The sequence below is a fragment of the Neltuma alba genome, unplaced genomic scaffold (assembly GCF_004799145.2).
Source record: "Neltuma alba isolate B1F8T4 unplaced genomic scaffold, ASM479914v2 tig00012640_pilon, whole genome shotgun sequence".
In the NCBI taxonomy this organism is placed as follows: Eukaryota; Viridiplantae; Streptophyta; class Magnoliopsida; order Fabales; family Fabaceae; genus Neltuma; species Neltuma alba.
This window is the reverse complement of record NW_021637077.1, coordinates 128,596-146,722: the sequence shown is the minus strand read 5'-3', so window position 1 is coordinate 146,722 and position 18,127 is coordinate 128,596. Positions and strand designations below refer to the sequence as shown.

The 18,127-nt window shown below is 37.9% G+C and overlaps 3 protein-coding genes across 3 annotated transcripts; 2 read left to right on the top strand and 1 right to left on the bottom strand.

Moving 5' to 3' along the window:
• Window positions 1-84: 84 nt before the first annotated feature.
• On the bottom strand, window positions 85-7,836 carry LOC114729519 (ABC transporter B family member 26, chloroplastic-like). The gene is made up of 18 exons (XM_028916529.1): window positions 7,414-7,836; window positions 6,582-6,709; window positions 6,129-6,171; window positions 5,037-5,081; window positions 4,790-4,912; window positions 4,614-4,717; window positions 4,134-4,188; window positions 3,989-4,059; window positions 3,162-3,264; window positions 2,282-2,492; window positions 2,136-2,209; window positions 1,498-1,554; window positions 1,336-1,410; window positions 948-1,022; window positions 554-835; window positions 400-461; window positions 256-316; window positions 85-165 (listed from the first exon to the last, which is right to left on the bottom strand). Exons 1-18 carry the CDS (start codon window positions 7,834-7,836, stop codon window positions 85-87), a joined length of 2,073 nt encoding a protein of 690 aa, XP_028772362.1.
• Window positions 7,837-8,179: 343 nt separating this feature from the next.
• Window positions 8,180-12,920, top strand: LOC114729507 (glycosylphosphatidylinositol anchor attachment 1 protein-like). Its single transcript, XM_028916510.1, has 6 exons — window positions 8,180-8,388; window positions 8,499-8,590; window positions 9,326-9,425; window positions 10,158-11,016; window positions 11,128-11,261; window positions 12,028-12,920. Exons 1-6 carry the CDS (start codon window positions 8,303-8,305, stop codon window positions 12,893-12,895), a joined length of 2,139 nt encoding a protein of 712 aa, XP_028772343.1. The 5' UTR covers window positions 8,180-8,302; the 3' UTR covers window positions 12,896-12,920.
• Window positions 12,921-16,208: 3,288 nt separating this feature from the next.
• LOC114729501 (F-box/LRR-repeat protein 4-like) lies at window positions 16,209-18,097 on the top strand. The gene has a single exon (XM_028916501.1). The coding sequence runs from the start codon at window positions 16,415-16,417 to the stop codon at window positions 17,834-17,836; it is 1,422 nt and encodes a 473-aa protein (XP_028772334.1). The 5' UTR covers window positions 16,209-16,414; the 3' UTR covers window positions 17,837-18,097.
• The last annotated feature ends 30 nt before the right edge of the window (window positions 18,098-18,127 follow it).

Below are 18,127 nucleotides of genomic sequence, written 5' to 3'. Positions count from 1 at the left end.
AGCTCTCTTCTGATTACATAGTTTAATGATCACGACCCTTCCCTCTCTCGCCTCAAATTGTTATAAATCCTCAAACCACTTGAATTAGGTCAAAATATCTGTTTGAACTTTATACAATTTTGCGTAGAGCCCACCTTTAAGCAGAAGTTCTTCGTGGTTATCCATCTGCGAACACATAAGATTTGATAAAACAACAATCAGCAAACGTGCCTGAAACAGTTGCTTTTAGCATACTTCAGACGGGCGTAAAATCACCTCAATGATGCGACCATCATCAATTACGAAGATCCTGTCAGCAGCTTTTAGGGTAGAAAGCCTGTGAATAGTAGGAATCCCAATCATGCGCCTAATCTTTATGAGGAAGATGAAGAAAAGGCAGGTTATCGGCAAGAAATTCACCTATGTGCTATGACAATGGTGGTTCTTTCTTTAGTTCCCCCTCCTAACGGATATAAAACCTCCTAAAAGAATTTACGACTGATCAGCGCTGTGTTAAAAATTGGGGAAAGGCGAAAATTAAGATTTTCAAGAACCTTGTGTCTCAATAATACACCTTGATATAATGCTCACTCTCAGAATCTAGAGCACTGGTTGCTTCATCAAGTATCATAATAACAGGGTCCCTAAGAATGGCCCTAGCAATGGCAATTCGTTGCTTTTGTCCCCCGCTGAGTGAATTATCATCAACAATGGTTTCATAGCCGTTGGGAAACAATGAAATGAAGTCATGAGCATAGGCCTGCTTTGCTGCTCGTTCAATATCTTCCTGTGTAATGTCCCTAGGGCAACCGTATTTTATATTTGACTTGATGTCCATGTGAAAGAGATGCGGTTCCTGTCTGAAACAAAATGTTCCAATAACGATGAATTTAAATTAATGACCAAGTTGTTCACCCAAAAGAAAAACGACTTAGTTGAAGTAACGACTCCAGTTTAAATTGCCGAACCTGTGCTATGTATCCAATGTTTTGTCTCAGCCACCTGATATCCAATTCTCCGAGAGGGAACCCATCAATGGAAATCTGCAAAAATAGATATGGCTACCAAGAATGCTCATCTAAGATAAATATTAGATTGAGTGACCACAGAAATAATATTCTTTTCATCCCAGTGTCGTCCTGTGTTTCCAAATAACCCATGCGGAGAGAATAAAGACATCCCTTTAAGAACAAAATCAGAGTAAATTTATATGAAGAATTCATAGAACTAATAAGATGCATGTTAAAATGGTTTCGGACAGACCACTGATCCAATGCATGACAAGCATGCAGGTCCTTCTATCTAACTATAGATCGGATTCCATTTTGCCGTGGCATGCAGATCTGAGTCGTTTACCTGACCATTACTTGGCTCATATAAACGAAGTAAAAGATTGAGTAATGTGCTCTTTCCGCTTCCACTAAGACCAACCTAGCGAAAATAGAGGTGTCAAATCAGGTCGCCAATTGAGCCACGCCAAAATGGGAAAGACAGGCAACAGAGAAAGAGAGTTCTTACAATTGCAATCATTTCATTTGGTTCTACACAGAAGTTTAAGCGTTCTAGAATAGGCACCTGCTCAAACGTCACATAAAATCAAAGATTAAAAAAAAATTAAATAATGATAATAGTAATGATAATAATAATAAAACAACTTAATCAGCTTCAACCAAACAAATGGAAAAACTTGTGTGCCGTGGTAACAGTTGTAGCTATGCGTTGTGGGGATAGTGGAGGCATTGGGGTAACATAAGTTTTGATGAAGGTACCGACGGAGGCATCCAACATCATGGAGGTAGGATGCCATGCAGTAATTAGTTGCGAGGGTAGTCTAGCCATGGTAACAATTGGATGGTGTTCAAGAGGCAGGTAGGGTGGAAAAGGGGGCAGCTATCCATGTGGCTCCAGTCACAAATGAGGTAATGGCAAGGAACCATCAAATGTTTTCCAAAAGATGAGGGTAGCAGGTTGCCAAATTGTCAGAAATTATACATAATTCAGTGCTTAAAAGTTATCAAATTCACTTTACAACTTCAGTGATTCAGTGCAGGGCAAGTAGCCAAATGCATTTTCGTGCTCATCTGGAGAGTTACGCGATCCTATATATTACTGTTGTAACAAATGAAGCAAAAGAAAGTCATCACAAGAAGTCATACCGTGATCCTTGTAGGATAACAAAATGATACATTTACAAAATCAATACGGCCCCTTAACCGCCGCAACTTCACTCCTGCATACGCTATGAACCAGAATCAACAAAACACAAATTCACAAAGGGGAAAAAAGAGTCACAATTACTTGCCTTTGGATAAAAATTGGTCACTGGGCAAAAGATCCATCATTTGGAAAACTTTTTCACATGCTCCAATTGACTGCAGGAATGATGACAAGCTATTTGTCACCCTCCAAGTAGCAAAAATCAGCCACTCACAGTATAGTACATACTTAGTAAGCTGCTCCGCAGTTACACGACAACAGAGAACGGACATTCCTCCTAACAGCACCGCAAGTACCTGCATGTAGCATATTGCCTCAATTTTAGTCCGCTGTAATCATTTTGGGGAAAGGACAAAAGAATCAACAATGTGTAAACAATCATAGGCCAGCACATGAATGGACCACCCCGAACATTATCACACCAAAAACCAAGTACCAAGAGAGATACTTGGAAACTATGTGGCTGATGAATATATTTGGTTCCCAGCTTCTCTGAAAGTAAAAAGAGAATGTGACAATATAGAGTTCTAAAACTGATTCTTGTGAAAAATATAACTTGGAAAAACATATCTTATTCCATAAGATAGAGAACTAATATATCCTCAAACTTAATTCACTTGATCCTCACCATTAGCTTTAAAATGTGAATAGATATAAACAAATTTGGCCTTCAGTTCATGAACCAATTAGTTCTGTAGCAAAATACAGAACATGTATATATCTATCTCTTTTACGCTTACCCACCAACATACAATAGTACAAGCGGAGCCATGCTATCATAAAAAATACTTAAACAATAGTTAGACATCAAAGGGCAAACAGGATCATCCAGTCAAGACCGTGGAGCTTGAGGTTAATTCCCCATGGGAATGGGACAATATCCCAAAAAACTGATATGAAAATGACACAGTTGCAATATGCAATTAGTGGCTTAAATCTTCTGATAAGGCAATCAGTAGCCAAACCTGAGTTGAACGATAAAGAGTGTTAAAACTCAGGTTCCAAAAACCATAAGCCAAACTCTCTCGTGTGTTTATAAATGCTAATCTCTGAAGCCATTGCTTGTACCTGATTAAAAATAGCATGGGTATAATTAATATCAGTATTATCAAAATAAATGTTATAAACACAAGCCTGTGTGATCCGCTTGTAAACTTTGATTGTCAAGATTACCAGTACCAAGTTTAAAATGGCAACTACCACTGAATGTGCTGGTTTGTGGAACCTTATGATTATAGCCAAATCAACACAGCTTTGCTATAGTTTTGAGTTGAGCTTCTTTTTCATTTTAATTTTATGGTTTTGTACACAAACATGAAGAATGTAGGTTTTGTACACAAACGTGATTGAAAATTGCTTAATATGGTTTGGACATGTGCAGAGAAGGCTATTGGACGTCCCGGTGAGGAGAGTAGATCAGACAATATGGAGTCTCATAAAAAGGGACAGAGGAAGATCGAGAAGAACGCTTAATGAGGTCATTGAACGAGACCTCCTGGTCAACAACATATCTAAGGATTGGATTGTTGACAGAGCACGATGGCGTTGTGTGATTCATGTAGCCGACCCTACCTAGTGAGATAAGGCTTGTTGTTGTTGTTGTTGTACACAAACGTGAAGAATGTCAGAATTTAAGCGCAATGAGCTTGCAATGCAGTTGATTCCCTTTCAGGATAAGATTAAAGGTTGATGATGATTATTGAATTTAAAACACCAGACATATCCTCCACTGCTTCTATGCCATCAAATCAGAATATTTCAGCAGGGAGATTAGAGAGAAAATAAATAAAACCTTCCAATTTCTTCTACTTCAGTGCCATAGGCTCGGACTGTTCTTACCAGTGAAAGGGTTTCCTGTGCTACCTGCATTAGAGAAGATACTGAGGAAAAATTCCGAAACAACCTCAGAAGTAATTCTTCCAACGTAATGAGCATACTTGATTGGCACTAGCTGTGAAATCTTGGGTCCACTTTGCTGCTTTTCTTTGATACCTGGTGTTTGAAAAAAATAAAATGTTCGGACAATCTGCACTACCAAGGAACTTTAATACCACAGAGATAAACATTTACAAGTAGTTCAAACCAATGAACTTTTCAAGACACATCATCTTTGTGGATTGTTTCTCATCTCTAGGTTCCCCGGAAGAGAAGTTTTCATCTCAAACCAAACAAAACATTTTTCCCAGAAATTCGTGGATGCGTGTTCCTATGAAGGTTTTTTGGCCTTTCTGACTGAGCAAAAAATTTTATAAACTTAGACAAAAGACTTAAGCTCCAAAACTGAGATGAACACCATTTTCAGTATCATGTGCATTGTAGCAATTTGCTGGCACCTCATCACAGTCATGCAATAACTAGTTAATACTATTCATCACCAAAAAATTACACAAATAGTAAGTCATGTCACAGAAGCTTACTGGCCATAAACCAGGAAAATTGAGGACAAAAGAGAGCAAATCACCAAGGCAGACAATGCCAGAGGCCATGATAAAGTCAGCAAATTAATTATTGCCCCTGTTCCCTGAATATCAAAGAAAAGAAAAGGCAATTAATTCTGGGTTTCAAGCTAAGGTAAAGATATCAGAATACTAACCTGTACAGTGTTGCGAAATATCAAATGAAGATCAGTTCCTATGACATAAGATAGTCGTTGACAATCTGCTGAAAGCCTGCTTGTCAAGTCACCAACTTGCTCTCTATCAAAATAGGATATGTCCTACATCAAAGATAAAACAAAAACATATAGAAAGAACATATAAAAATACAGAGAAAGAAAGAAACAGGTGATACATCCTCAAATAGAATTTAAATATATCACAAGAACTGCCAAAGAATGCAACCTGAAAAAGAAGAGCTGCATACAGATTTTCCCGTAGACGCTTTACCTGCAGAATGATGATCACAGCATCAGATGGCACCACATCCCTAAATCCTAGAGATAAATGCATGAAGGAAAGCTAGTTATATGGATTGGAGATCAATGAAAATGCGCCGCAATAGAAATAGAAAAGTTAGATAAGTTTCACAAAAAGCAACGCCGAACAAACCCCAAATAGTGATCCAGGAAACCTAAAATCATTTTTCATTCGAACAAATCGCATGAGCTGATCCAAGAGGATCATGACCATTTTAGCAACTGAATTGATTTTAGAGTTTACATTAACCACACCTAAAGACTTGTCACTTACACCAAATTAGCTTAAGTTACTTTGGAAAGGCTCATCACAGCTCATATAGTTGTGATTAATCCTCTAATTACTCTTTGTGGAACTATCATATATCTAATATTTCCTTCCTTTCTTTTCTTTTTTCAATCTTAATTTTTTCCTCTTTGCCTTTTTTTGAGCCCAAAATTGGCTCAGCTCTTGATACCATATTAGAGTTTAAATTAATCACACCTAAAGGCTTGTCACTTGCACCAAAATATCTCAAGCTGTTTCAGAAGGACTCAAGGCTTGTCACTTACACCAAAGCTATTTCAAAAGGACTCACCACATACTTATATAGTTGTGATTACTTAGTCCTCTAATAACTCGACATTGGATTATCATGCATCTAATAAAACACAAAGAGAGAGTTCGGCCAACGTGGCTTGCTTGTACTTGACAACAACTTGTTGATAGGATAACTTAGCAGTCCTATGACCTTTTAATGAAATCATAATTTTAGCTTGTACTAAAAAATAACACGCAAATGTCATATCATAAGATGTTTGAACGCTCTGGAGGAACATTGCAAGAATACCCAAACTTCCTAGTGAAATTAATAGTTATCATCAGTAGTGCTTGACAGGAAACCAAGACAACTATGGCATTAAGGTTAGTCAACAGCCGAATCATCAGGAAATCTTGTTTAGAATTATATGTTATAGCAATGCAGTTTCATAACCTGAAAAAAATTATCAATAATAACTGGATATGATAAGCACGCACCAGGATTACATTTAAAATTCCAAAGCAGCCGCTTCGCAAACCACTGAAATTCAAATGAAATAACTCAATAATCAACCCCCGAATTTTTATATTTGCTGCAATTCACATAGTCCCCGCTCCCCACAACAGATAAGGAAATAAAGTAATAGAACAGAATGATAGATTCAATGCAAACTCCTAATGATCTGCTTTTTAATAGCTCTCTCTTCCCTTTTTTCCTTTTCCCCCGTCACAGTTTGATGCCGTTTAAAGCATTAAAATGCCTGGTATGAGTGTATCACTGATACATTTGAATAGTGTCTCTTTTTTTGGCCTGAGATAGCGTTCATCCTTAAAAACATTATATTTGCCGTTCAAGTGGAGTCTGTGTATACAAGCTGCTCAGAGATATCTTATGAAAATCAAAAGATTAATGCAGTGAGCAAACAACAATTTAAGATTTATATAAGCTACCTGCATATGCCTGAAGTGAAACACAGAACAAGTAAGAACTGTGCCTTCCTGTAGAACCCCACGGTCTCGCCACTCCGTGCTGAAAATATTGACGCAGCCAATATACTTGGCATGGAGATCTCTGACACCTGCACTAGAGGAACAAATGTTGAGAACTAACAAATAGGGCGAGAACAAAGGGAAAAATGATGAAAGTGGAATGCAGTAAACGCAATAAGTTTTATTTCCGTTAAAAGGAAGTCATCGTTTTACTTCTACCATTAGTAGTAGCATATTTATTATGCCTCCTGTGCTTAATATAGAACCCAATTCTTGAGTTGGTTTTTATCCTAAATATAAGACCCATTTCTCATATTTATCAATTTTCTCTAAATTACCCTTATAGATACTCACTCAACCATAATCAAATAGAAGAGGGAGATAAGGTATTAAAAAAGATGATTATGATATTTTAGAAAAAACGTATCACTTTTCTTATAATTAATTAACTTAGCTAACTTCCTTAATCTAATCAAATTAGTTAAATAGGTCTTATATTAAGAACCGGAAGAGTATTATTCATTAGTCAAAAGTCAAAAAAGTTCCTCAAAGCGACTCTTAGAAGTTGGTATTTGAATGTACAAAACATGAATTGCATAATGACGCAATATGTACGCATTAGACATTTCATTCATAAAGACGATATGCTGAGAATGACAGCTGTCCAAAGTTCAACGATCAGTGTAATTATGCGATTGAACTTCGACATTAGAGAAGAGAGCCCCCTTATTTCCGAAGCTACCTTTACACCAAGGCATGCATTCGAAGGAATCTGGGTTAAAAGCAGACTTACGGCAGCAACAACAAGGGAGCCAAACGCCAAAAGTAAAATCCATTTCTCGCTGGAAATTAAAATCCACATTCGGCGAAGAGCGAGCAGTGCCGTCATTGGCTTCGCCGCTGCAATCTCGTCTTGCTTATTTACAGATAAGTTCCACCAGCTACCACCAGGTGAAATGGACTGGGCAAAGGAAAACGCCTTCCGTAACCCAGAACCAACGTTGCCGTGCTTCTCATTCGCTGAAGCAAAGAATTGGCAAGAAGCTTTCAAATTCCTAAATTCCCACCTCTTATCGGACCTCGAATTAGCATTTTGCAAGCTGGTAAAGGGAAATAAACATCGCGTTTTGGTTTTGCAAGTGACACTATTGGCTCCGTAAATGAAAGAAAGGTCAAGTTTGCTCCGCGGGAAATGGGAGAAAGGCTTCACGGACATGTTTCTGGGTGACAGAAGCCTCAGAAGCCGCCTTTCGCTCCGTTGTGCGAAAACCGCCGGCAAGTTGGCGCCGAGCTGACGTTGTTTGCAATTGGGATTCCAGTCCGGCCCAGTACTCAGATCGCGGGCTTCTTACTTTTGGGATTGGCGGATCGGGTCCTTTTATAACCACCCAACCCTAGCCCATACTTTTTGGAATTGCAATCAGACCCATTATTCAAATCGTGGGCCTTTAATAATCCAAACTTTTCTCTCTTTTTTTTTTAATTATATGGAATGGAAAGCCCATATTTTCTACAATTAGGGATGGAAGAAAGAAAAAACAAAACAAAACAAAAATAAAAAACAAAATACAACACCGCAGATCAACGCTCCCTTCTTCACCCTTTCAGCCATGAACTGGAAGATTTAGCTGAAATCCACACTGAACTGGCCAAATTTCTTCGGTTTGTTTGATTCAGAAGCTATGGCTGAGATCGCTGAGCCGAAGCTAAAACAGCGTCCAATTGTGCGCTTGGGGATCTTTCTGATCTCTCACAGTCTCTTTGTCAGGTACTCATTCTTCCCCTTCAACCCTTATTATTTCTTCTGCTTTTTATTTTCACTTCGATAAAGCTAATTTGCCGCATTCTATCGTTGGAATGGTGGGTCTTCGTTTCCAGTATTGTTTGCTTCACAGCCGGAGTTTTGGCCCTTCTGCTGCTCCCGGTTCTTGCCAAGAACACCTACATTTCCGAGAATGCGCTCATGCCAGGTCAAATTCATCTATTTTTAATATATTTTATTTCTGTTTCATTCATGTGAGGAGTGCATCATTTTTTTTTCCTGCGAAACACCTCATCTCGCTTCTACGGCTTCTCTATTCACTTGATATCTTTGGTGGTGTCCATTTTTTTTTTTTTTTTTGGTGTCTGGGAGCAACCAAGAAGACTGTTTCTAAGCATAAGTACATTTTTGCTTGTGGGATTTCTGTTTCAAAGTGATAGTTTAATCGTTGGCCTATCTTTTGGCGCGAGAGAAACCCTCACGGTGGCGTTAGCAAAATCTTAGTTTAGTAGTCTTGGCTGGATATCTCATTTCAGTTTGTCTCTTGACCTGAAGTCACTATTTGCTAGCTGATCTGAAGTTGAGATATTCTAATTCTCCGGACCGATGTTTCATAGGATCAACTACTCTTTTACTATATTTCTACCTCACCTCTCCACTGCATTACAAGTTTCCTTTGCTGAACCTTGCTCCAAGTAAAACTCGAGGAAAATAAAGAAACAGAAAGTTCATATGGTCTCACTTGTCTGTTGCTTTGTTTGCGAGAGTCGAGTGTTTACTTGTTAAATTCAATGATCTGCGCCATTTTGAATGAGATTATTAGTATGCCGGGAAAAGAGTGGGAGATCTTTCTATTTCTTCTAGCCATCTGAAACCCAGACTTTCAAGTTAAAAGGCTTTTTCTTTATTGTTTGTTGCCTTTGGTTGTGCTATTATTATCCAGGTTCTGCGAACAATATGCTCTCTAGTCATGATGCCTCAGTGGCAAATAAATTTGTGAAGGACTTAACTGGTTTGAAGTTGAGATCCAGGGGGTCAGAACTGTAAGCCCCTTCTCTTCGTCTATGACCTTCATCTCTCCTTTTTGTTCAATTTATACAATATTTTCAATCATTGACAATAATTGGTAATGTCACGCCTCTAAATTTGAAGCTTGTTGAGAGATAAATGTAGATAGATACTGAAGAGCTAATTATGCTTTCAGAATGTGGCATTTTTTCAATTGTTTGCATGGATTTCAATTTTATACATGGTACATTCTCTTCAGTATTCACTATTCCATTGTTGTTGAAAAAACTTTGCCTCTACAATAAATTCTGGTAGAGAGAATATTGTAAATTTTGAAAAGGTTGTTATGCTGTTGGATTTTGCTGCCTTTTTTATGATGAGTTTGAAAAATATGAAAAAGGACTTTAGTGATAAAATTGCATGCGAAATGGCCACCCAAGGCTAGCTCAGGTATATGGTATGTGTTATAAAATGTTCTATTCTGTTAAATTTGGTATATGGTATATGTTATATAATTTCAAAAATTAACTATGCTCCTATTTTATTTTATTTTGGCTTGTATTTTGCAATTACTTTTCATGTTCTTTGTATTTGTGTGATTTGTCTATCTTCCCGCCTGCAATTTCTGCCCTAGATCTATCTCTCAAATCAAAACATTTAATCAAATGTTCCATCCTCTGCCTAATGCCCCTTCTTACCTGTCAGCAAAATAGATTCAAAATAAAAGTTACAAAATAAAGTCTGATTCAATTGTTAATTCAATGCAGAGAAAGTCAAAGACTTGTAGCACATTATATGTCAGACTTGGGTGCTGAAGTTACTCATCATAAGTTTTACCCTCAGTTAAACCAGTTTCATCCGCTGCACTTTTTTACAAGTCCTGATTCTGGGAATGTTGGGAAAAACATTAGTTGTTCATCACTTGGAATGAACACAGTTGGAATTATAAGAGCACCACGTGGGGATGGCAAAGAAGCCATTGTCTTGGTGACACCTTACAATCCAATGGAAGTTGGTGTGGAGGAGGCTTTTTCGTTGGGAATTGCATACTCAGTGTTTTCACTGCTTACTCGGGCTACTTGGTTAGCGAAGGATGTAGTATGGCTTGTTGCTGATTCCAGATATGGAGAGTATTCTGCTGTTGCTTCTTGGCTAAGAGAATATCTAGCCCCAACTTTTAGCAGAGATGACGTGATAAATAGTGAAACATGTAGCGAGAGCAATATTGTTTACAAACTTGGACAGAAGCGTTATACTGAGAAAAACTTCTATGATGGTTTCAGACGTGCTGGAACTATGGCTGCTGCCCTTGTAATTAAAGTTGGAAAGCAAAGTGATTATTTTGAGGACGCTGTTAATATTTACGCTGAGGCATCCAATGGACAGATGCCAAACCTTGACCTCATCAATATTGTAAACTACCTAGCAGTACATAAGCAAGGTTTGCAGATAAAGGTAAAGAAAATGTGGTCTGTACTGAGCTATAGATGGCTTTATACTTTGGGTTTTATGTTTGAATCACTAGGACAAATTGCTAGAAGCTTGAATCCCCAGTGGAAATTTGGTATCCCTGCTGCTGAGTATGTTGAGGGCACTGCTACGCTTGCAAGTTCATTGTATTACCAGGTGCTTGCCTACCTAAAGCTTTTTCATTTTATTTCCCCCCTCCTCCTCTTCATCCAGAAAAATAATCACTTCTATCAATGTTTTCATAGCAAACATACTGTTCCTTCTCAGGGTTTGGGTGTTCCCACTGGTCCTCATGGTGCCTTTCGTGATTATCAAGTTGATGCGATTACATTGGAAATTTCATCAAAAGTTCCTCTCATTAAAATGGCCAGGCGCAATGAGTTCCTTATCCGTGGTGGAAAGTACGTAATCATATATCTGTGTTGCTGCTTCTATTTACTAGATGCGTCACTAAAATTAATGCAATTATAAAATTATTTGAAATGCTTGTCTTAATTATATGGTTGTGCTAAAGATTGTAAGAATTGTAAGGTGAAGACAGTTATAGCAATGTTTAATATGATAATTAATTGGGCAGTTATTAGAGTTCTGTTCCATTGGCTATTGTGGGAGCCTGGGAGGTACTCCTCTGATCCTATTTGTAAATTACTTTCAACATATTTCACATAGATGAAAGAAAACTTTAACCTTCATAATTCTTATTTAAAATTCAATAATTTTCCAACTTAATCCCTATTTAATATACATTGTACCTCATATAAATAAAGTTAACACAATAATAAATGAATGGTAAAATTGTATATCTATATACAAATTTCTCTTAGTATCCTATAAAAAGGACCAAAAATGCCTTCTCTCTTTGCTCTATAAACAGGACCAGAGGAGTAATTCTGTTATGATTAATTGTTTGTAGTTTAACAAGTAAAGCTATACTTCATGGTTTAGCATCTAGTTTTTTAAGAATTAACCATCATATTGTTATACTGTTAAACAGTATGAATACACCTTCTTTAGGTGTGCATTGTATTCCTCGCCCATTTTTTATGGCTGCCATCAGTTGATATAAAGGAAAGGGCATTTCTGCTGATTTACTGAATATATGTTCAAATTTAATCTGATATTTCTGTCCTTAATTGGTCACCATAACAAGAGTTTTTCTTGCTGCAGGCTGATAGAAGGAGTCGTACGTTCAGTAAACAATCTTCTTGAGAAGTTTCATCAGTCGTTTTTCTTGTACCTCTTGACATCCCCCAGTAAGTTTGTGTCTGTTGGAGTTTACATGATATCTTTTGCTTTACTTGTTGCTCCACTTCCCATAGTTGCGGCTTCTCTTCACGTTGAAGCTAGTAATTTTGATTCCAACCAACCGAAAGAGAAATCTGCTTCCTCTTCTGCATCCGAAATGAAAGTCAATTTCAATTCTTGGAAATGGCTGAAGTCAGCCAGAAAGGTTTTTGCCTTCCACTTATGGGGTGGTTTTGTCTCTGTGCTCCCATATTTCATAAGTCAAATGCCCGGTTTAACCAGCGAAACCAGCTTCATAGTATGGATTGTGCTATCAATTTTGAGCCTCCTGGTTTCTTACATATCCTTGGGTCCTTCATTTTCTGAAGCTGCTGCGTCTCAATCTCAAAGAAAAGAATGGGCTTGCTTAAAGTCGGTAACTATATCAGCGGCATTCATTGGTTTGTCTCTCACGTCAGTCATTAACTTTGCTACTGCAGAAATTGGGGCTTTACTTATCGTCCCAATTTGTCTGATGGCTCGACCTTTGAAGCTTGACATTAAAGCTAGTAACTTGATGTCTTCTACGAGGATCACTTGTAACCTTGTTTTAGGATTCATTGGGTTTCCTCCTGTCACTTACTTTTTATTGAAGGGTGTATTTGAAGGGTATAGTGGTATTAATGTTGGCGACTTTTGGGAATGGTTGGAAACCCTTTGGGCATGGAATAGTGCTACTTACCTCTATATAGGTCTTGTTCACCTGCCATGCTGGGCACTATGCATTCACATCTTATTTCATCATTGTTGATATGTATCATAATTTAATTAGACAAGCAAATCGTCAAGAGGTTCCTTTGTTTGTTTGTCTGTTCTTTTATTGTTATCTTGATCTTACTTGTTCCTTCGGGCGCATGTGTTTTCCTGTCTTTTTCATTATGAAATATTTTGTAGGTTAAAATACCCACATCTTTTGAAGGTGCTTACAGTACAGCATCCCCTTCTATTACGAAAGTATGCGCAAATCTTTCTGAAGTAAACATGTGGTCCAAAATACACGCTTGAGAATATTAATAATATTAATTTTTAAATGAAAGATATCATTATTAGTATGATTAAACGTTTGCTTTCATTTTTATTTATGTGGCAAAAGATTATCCACTTGTTCTAAATTATTAAGCAGTTAAGATAACACTGAAGCTATGTGCCAAGCGTGAAAAAGATATTTTGATCCTTTTTTTTTCCTTAAACCGTTTATATGTATAGTTTTGTAGTCATTCTATTCTACGTCATTTTTTACCTTGACCTCTTATTGCAAGGAAAGTGAGGGTCACGCATGTTTTAACTTTAAAAGAGAGGAACGAAGATTCTTAAAACACAACGAATTATAATTTTTCTTTCTAAAAATCAAGAGAGTGAAACTCATCCGATTTTTATATTGAGCCCCCGCGGACTAAGGAGGCAGGAGGCCAGAGGAAAAAATGTTAGGCGGCAGCTGCTGATCTCTGGTCCCTGATTGTGATATATATAAATGAACACATGGTTAGGTCGCTGGTATAAATTTCTGATTACTTTTGCTCACACACTTGATTGGAGCAAAACTAAAGATAAATGCACACACGGGTTCTATCCTCTTGCTGATGTACGCCATTATTCTCCCTTCCTTAACCTTTTCAATGATCTCTTTTCTCTGTTTCATCTCTCTTTTCCCTCAGTATAATCTAATAATATGCTCCAAATTAATGGTTCAATATAATTCCAACCCCACCATCAACCAAGTAACTTGTGCCTTTAGGAAAAGCAGAGATCCCCATGTGGAAGCAATGAGAAGCAAAGCCTCCAAGAAGAACAAAGGCAGATTCCCATTCCCTAACCCACAATCTGGGGTCTTTTTCTCTGCTTTTACTGGTTTGACAAAGATATGCTGCTAAAATATATCAGTTCTTGCACTGTGCAGGAACAATAAATATATCTATCTGCATTACAAAACCTCACAGCTAAAATGGTACTTTCAAAGGATTGCCTGTCAAAGTAGTCGGCATCAACACCTTTTATAATTATTATCATTATTACTTTCTCTTGCTCTTCTCTGTATTTTTTTCTTTTTCTGTTAGTACTGGAAAATGACAATGAAATTGTACATGCAGTAGGACTAATATCAGTACAGACATGACAAGAGAGAACAGAGAGGGAAAAAGAAGAATGAGGTGAAACTTAGAAAAGTGAGAATTGTGTTGTGGCTGGGGATGTGTTTGTGTCAACCAAACCTATATTTCTTTCTTTCTTTTTTTTTGGGCATAAAAAGCAAATAAGAGAGATAGATATCCCATCTTTTTGCTGCTTCCTATTTTATTAATAAACATGACTTATTCTTCTCCGTCCGCTAAGGTCTCGTGTGGGAATATAACTTCAAGAGGGGAATGGCCCTACCAGATAGTGATGGCTACCTAATTAGGTCCTAATTGTGATTGGACTTAGCCTTCACCACTAATTCTTTTTTCATCTTTTCATTTGCAAGCATGTCCTCAAAAAAAAAATTTCTGAGTTTTTAAGAGGATTAATAATTGACCCGTAACTTCTTGCTTCGTCATTTCCTCTAAAACTTTATAGTTGTTGGGTTGTATTAGATTATTTGATTTGAAGATTCCATTCAAGGGTCAATTAATTGGAAAGAAATGTAATCACGCAAACCAAAGTGAAAATAAACAAGAAGCCTGCACCGTGCCTGTTTGCTGTGAGTTGTGTCTGGAAAGGAAAAATGGAAAAAAGTGAAGGAGTAATTTGTAATTACGCATTTTATGAGGGCATAAGTCAACATTTCTTACTTTCGCCTCAACCATATCCTCTGCATTGAGACACATGTTTCCAATCGAATGAATGTTTAAATGGAAACCTGCGAGAACTGCTATGAACCATGAAACACAATACGTGAACCGGCACTCGTGTGACGGAGCTTCTTCAGTTTTTTTTTTTTTTTTTTTTTTTGTGGTTGGGGTTGGGGGTGGGGTTTGGAAATGACCCTTGACACTTCAAAAGCTCACCGTAGCAAGTAACTGTTTGGGACATTAAATTTTGAAATTAATATCAAAGGATCAAGATTCTTATCTAATAAAAAATATTTTTAAAAAATTGCTCCCTGTTTAGTTGGAAATATAACGAATTTTAAATGCAAAAAGCTATGTACTCGTATTATTATTTCTTTTGGCTAACAAAAGCTATGTATAATTAATGTAAATTATTTAATATCTCATTTTCTGATTTTTGTAACATCCAAGTTTTAAGACAAAATCTAGTTGGAAATAATAAAAAATGTGACTATAAATTATAGAAACTCAATTACTATTTGGCACCAAGAATGTGGAGTTATTAATTAAGTTTTGAAAAATACCTAGCTGAAGTTTCTTATCTATTATATTAAGTTTTCTAATCATATGTGGGCATATACTTTATTTTTCTTTATGTGAGTTTACAACTAAATACTATTAAATATTAATATTTTTAAAAATAAAAACATGATCATATATAATTAAAAAACTTGAGGTGATGTATATAAGGAATTTGATATAAATTTTTAAGTTTTTAGTTCCTTGGGGAAAAAATCCTGTCATTAAAATTCATTTTTAAAAGTAACAAAAATTAGCATGAATTTAAGTTTGGTTGCAAATGGTAAGGATGTTGTTATAGATGATTTGTAAATACTTCTCTAAACAATCTCAAAGACATGTCTTGATTCAGATAAGTCCACTAGATTTAACTCACCCAAAATTATTTGCTATAAAAAGAATGATTTAAAACTAGAGATCCTCGGCTGGTTTTATCCGCCTTTCAAAATCTCTGGTGTTATTTTCCATATATTCCTAAAATTGAAATAAAAGGGCGATTTTATGAGGCTGCAAGGCCACACGCGTTTCTGAGTAGGCTTGAGCTGCAAAAGTGTTCCATTACTGCACACCAAGAAGCCGGCATAACAACTGCCACCTGTCACGTAACCGCTCCATCTCATTCCAACTCCCTCATCCCTTAGCCTCTTAATATATCTATTTTCTGAAATATATAAATATATATATTTTTTAATTCAACTTCAATGAAGCATCACCTGTATTTCGCGTGACTTCACATCCTGCTGGGATTTTCTGGGCGTCTGGATTTCATCAAACCCAGCGCGTCTTTTATACGCCCTTAATTTGCGTCTAAGCGAGCGTCGCCTTGCCCCGCAAATGTCTCTCTTATAGAAAAACCGGAACAGAACGATTGAGAAGTTCAGGCGAGGCAGAGTGTTATATAGTTTGGGAGAGACGGGGAAAGAAGACGATCATCATAAGCAAGGTAGATGGATAACATGCTCTGCGATGAACTCCTTCAGGAGATTTTCATGAAGCTCCCTCCTTCTTCGTCTTCATCTGTATCTCTCGTCTCCAAGCGCTGGCTTTCCCTCTTTCGTTCTTCCAGAACTTCCCTCTCCCTCCGCCTTCTTCCTCCTTTCCCTGGGGTTGCTTCTCTCTGCTCACTCCTTTCCGACCACTCTTCTCTCTCCTCTTTGTCTCTCTTTCTTTCCTCCGACTCCGCCGCCACTGCCGCTTCCACCGATTCCGCCGTCTCGGACTATATCCTCGCCGCAGTTTCCTCTTGCTGTCCCCGGCTTCGTGCTCTGAGATTCATGTCTGGCCCTGTTTCCCTGTCTTCTCTGAATTCTCTCTCCACCGCGTGTACTCGTTTGACTTCTCTCTGTATTAATCTCCCCAGACCTATCTCTCTGAGGTGGGTTTTGTCTTTTCCGTCCCTGAGGGAACTCGCCATTACCTGGTCCTCCGGTGGTCAAGAAATTGATCCCAGCAATCAATTGGAGGTTTGGGAAAGTGACGAAATTGGTACAGAGTTGGGGTTGCAAAGCCTGTGCTTGGTGGGCATACGAAGAGACGACTGGGGAGTGGGATGGTTATGGAGCAGCTGCAAGAAGCTCAAGAAATTGAGACTCCAAAGTTGCCAAGGAATCGGTGGGCCCTACTCCTCTTTTGTTCAGTGTCTGCAAAATCTTGAAGAAGTTGAACTGAGGACTTGCAGAAGCGTGATTGATGGGGTCCTCTTTCATCTAGCAGAAAACTGTCAATTTCTAAATTCCCTTCTGGTTTACGACGGCGGAAGCCGAGATGGTCTGCTTTACTTCTTCTCTCATTGCCGGTCCAATTTGCAGAAGCTCGACCTTCGTCTACCTCTGGACCTCAACAACGACCATCTCTCAGCCATGGCGTCCAAATTGAGAGGTCTCTTAAGCCTAAGGCTTCAGAATTGCTGTCTTGTCACAGGTGAAGGCCTAAAGCTTCTCGGGACATCAGGGGCTTCTTCTGGGCTTGAAGAACTGGCGCTGATAAATTGCGATGTGGTAGAGAGAGAATCAGGGTTGCTTGCCACTTTGGGGCAGCATTTGAGGCAATTAAGGAAATTGGACTTGTCGCATAATGAGTTGTTGCTTGATAAGGAATTCATTTCAATGTCTGTTTCGTGTACTCATCTGAGTGATCTGAAGCTGAGAGGATGCAAAGGACTGACAAATGCAGCCATAGTTGCTGTGCTCAGGAGCTGCAAATTCCTGGAAAATGTGGATATTATGCATTGTGGTGGGATAGAATCAGAGGCTATTGAAGTGTTTGTTGAGAAATGTCCCAAGTTGAGAAGAATAAATGTGGAGGAGAACAAGCTCTCTGATGAGGCAAAAACGTGGGCATCCAATAGGTTTATTGAAGTTGTTGTTTAATAAATAACTGGTTTGGTGAATGTTGAATTTGAAGATGGCAAGTGTATCATATTTCCCAGTTTCAAATAACCAGGTTCGCTCTACCGAACTCTGTATTCATCATATGGCTTCTGTAATTAATATTGTTTGGGACTTGAAAAAAGCAGTGTCTGTTCAATTAGACCCCTTTTTTTGTTTTTTTATTTTGTTTTTTAAAAAATGGTGCTGCGAGTGAGGAAAGTGTAAAGATTTGGATGGGAAGCCTCTTATCAAATTCTTTCAGCAGGTGTGTGGTGATAAGTGACATTTGAA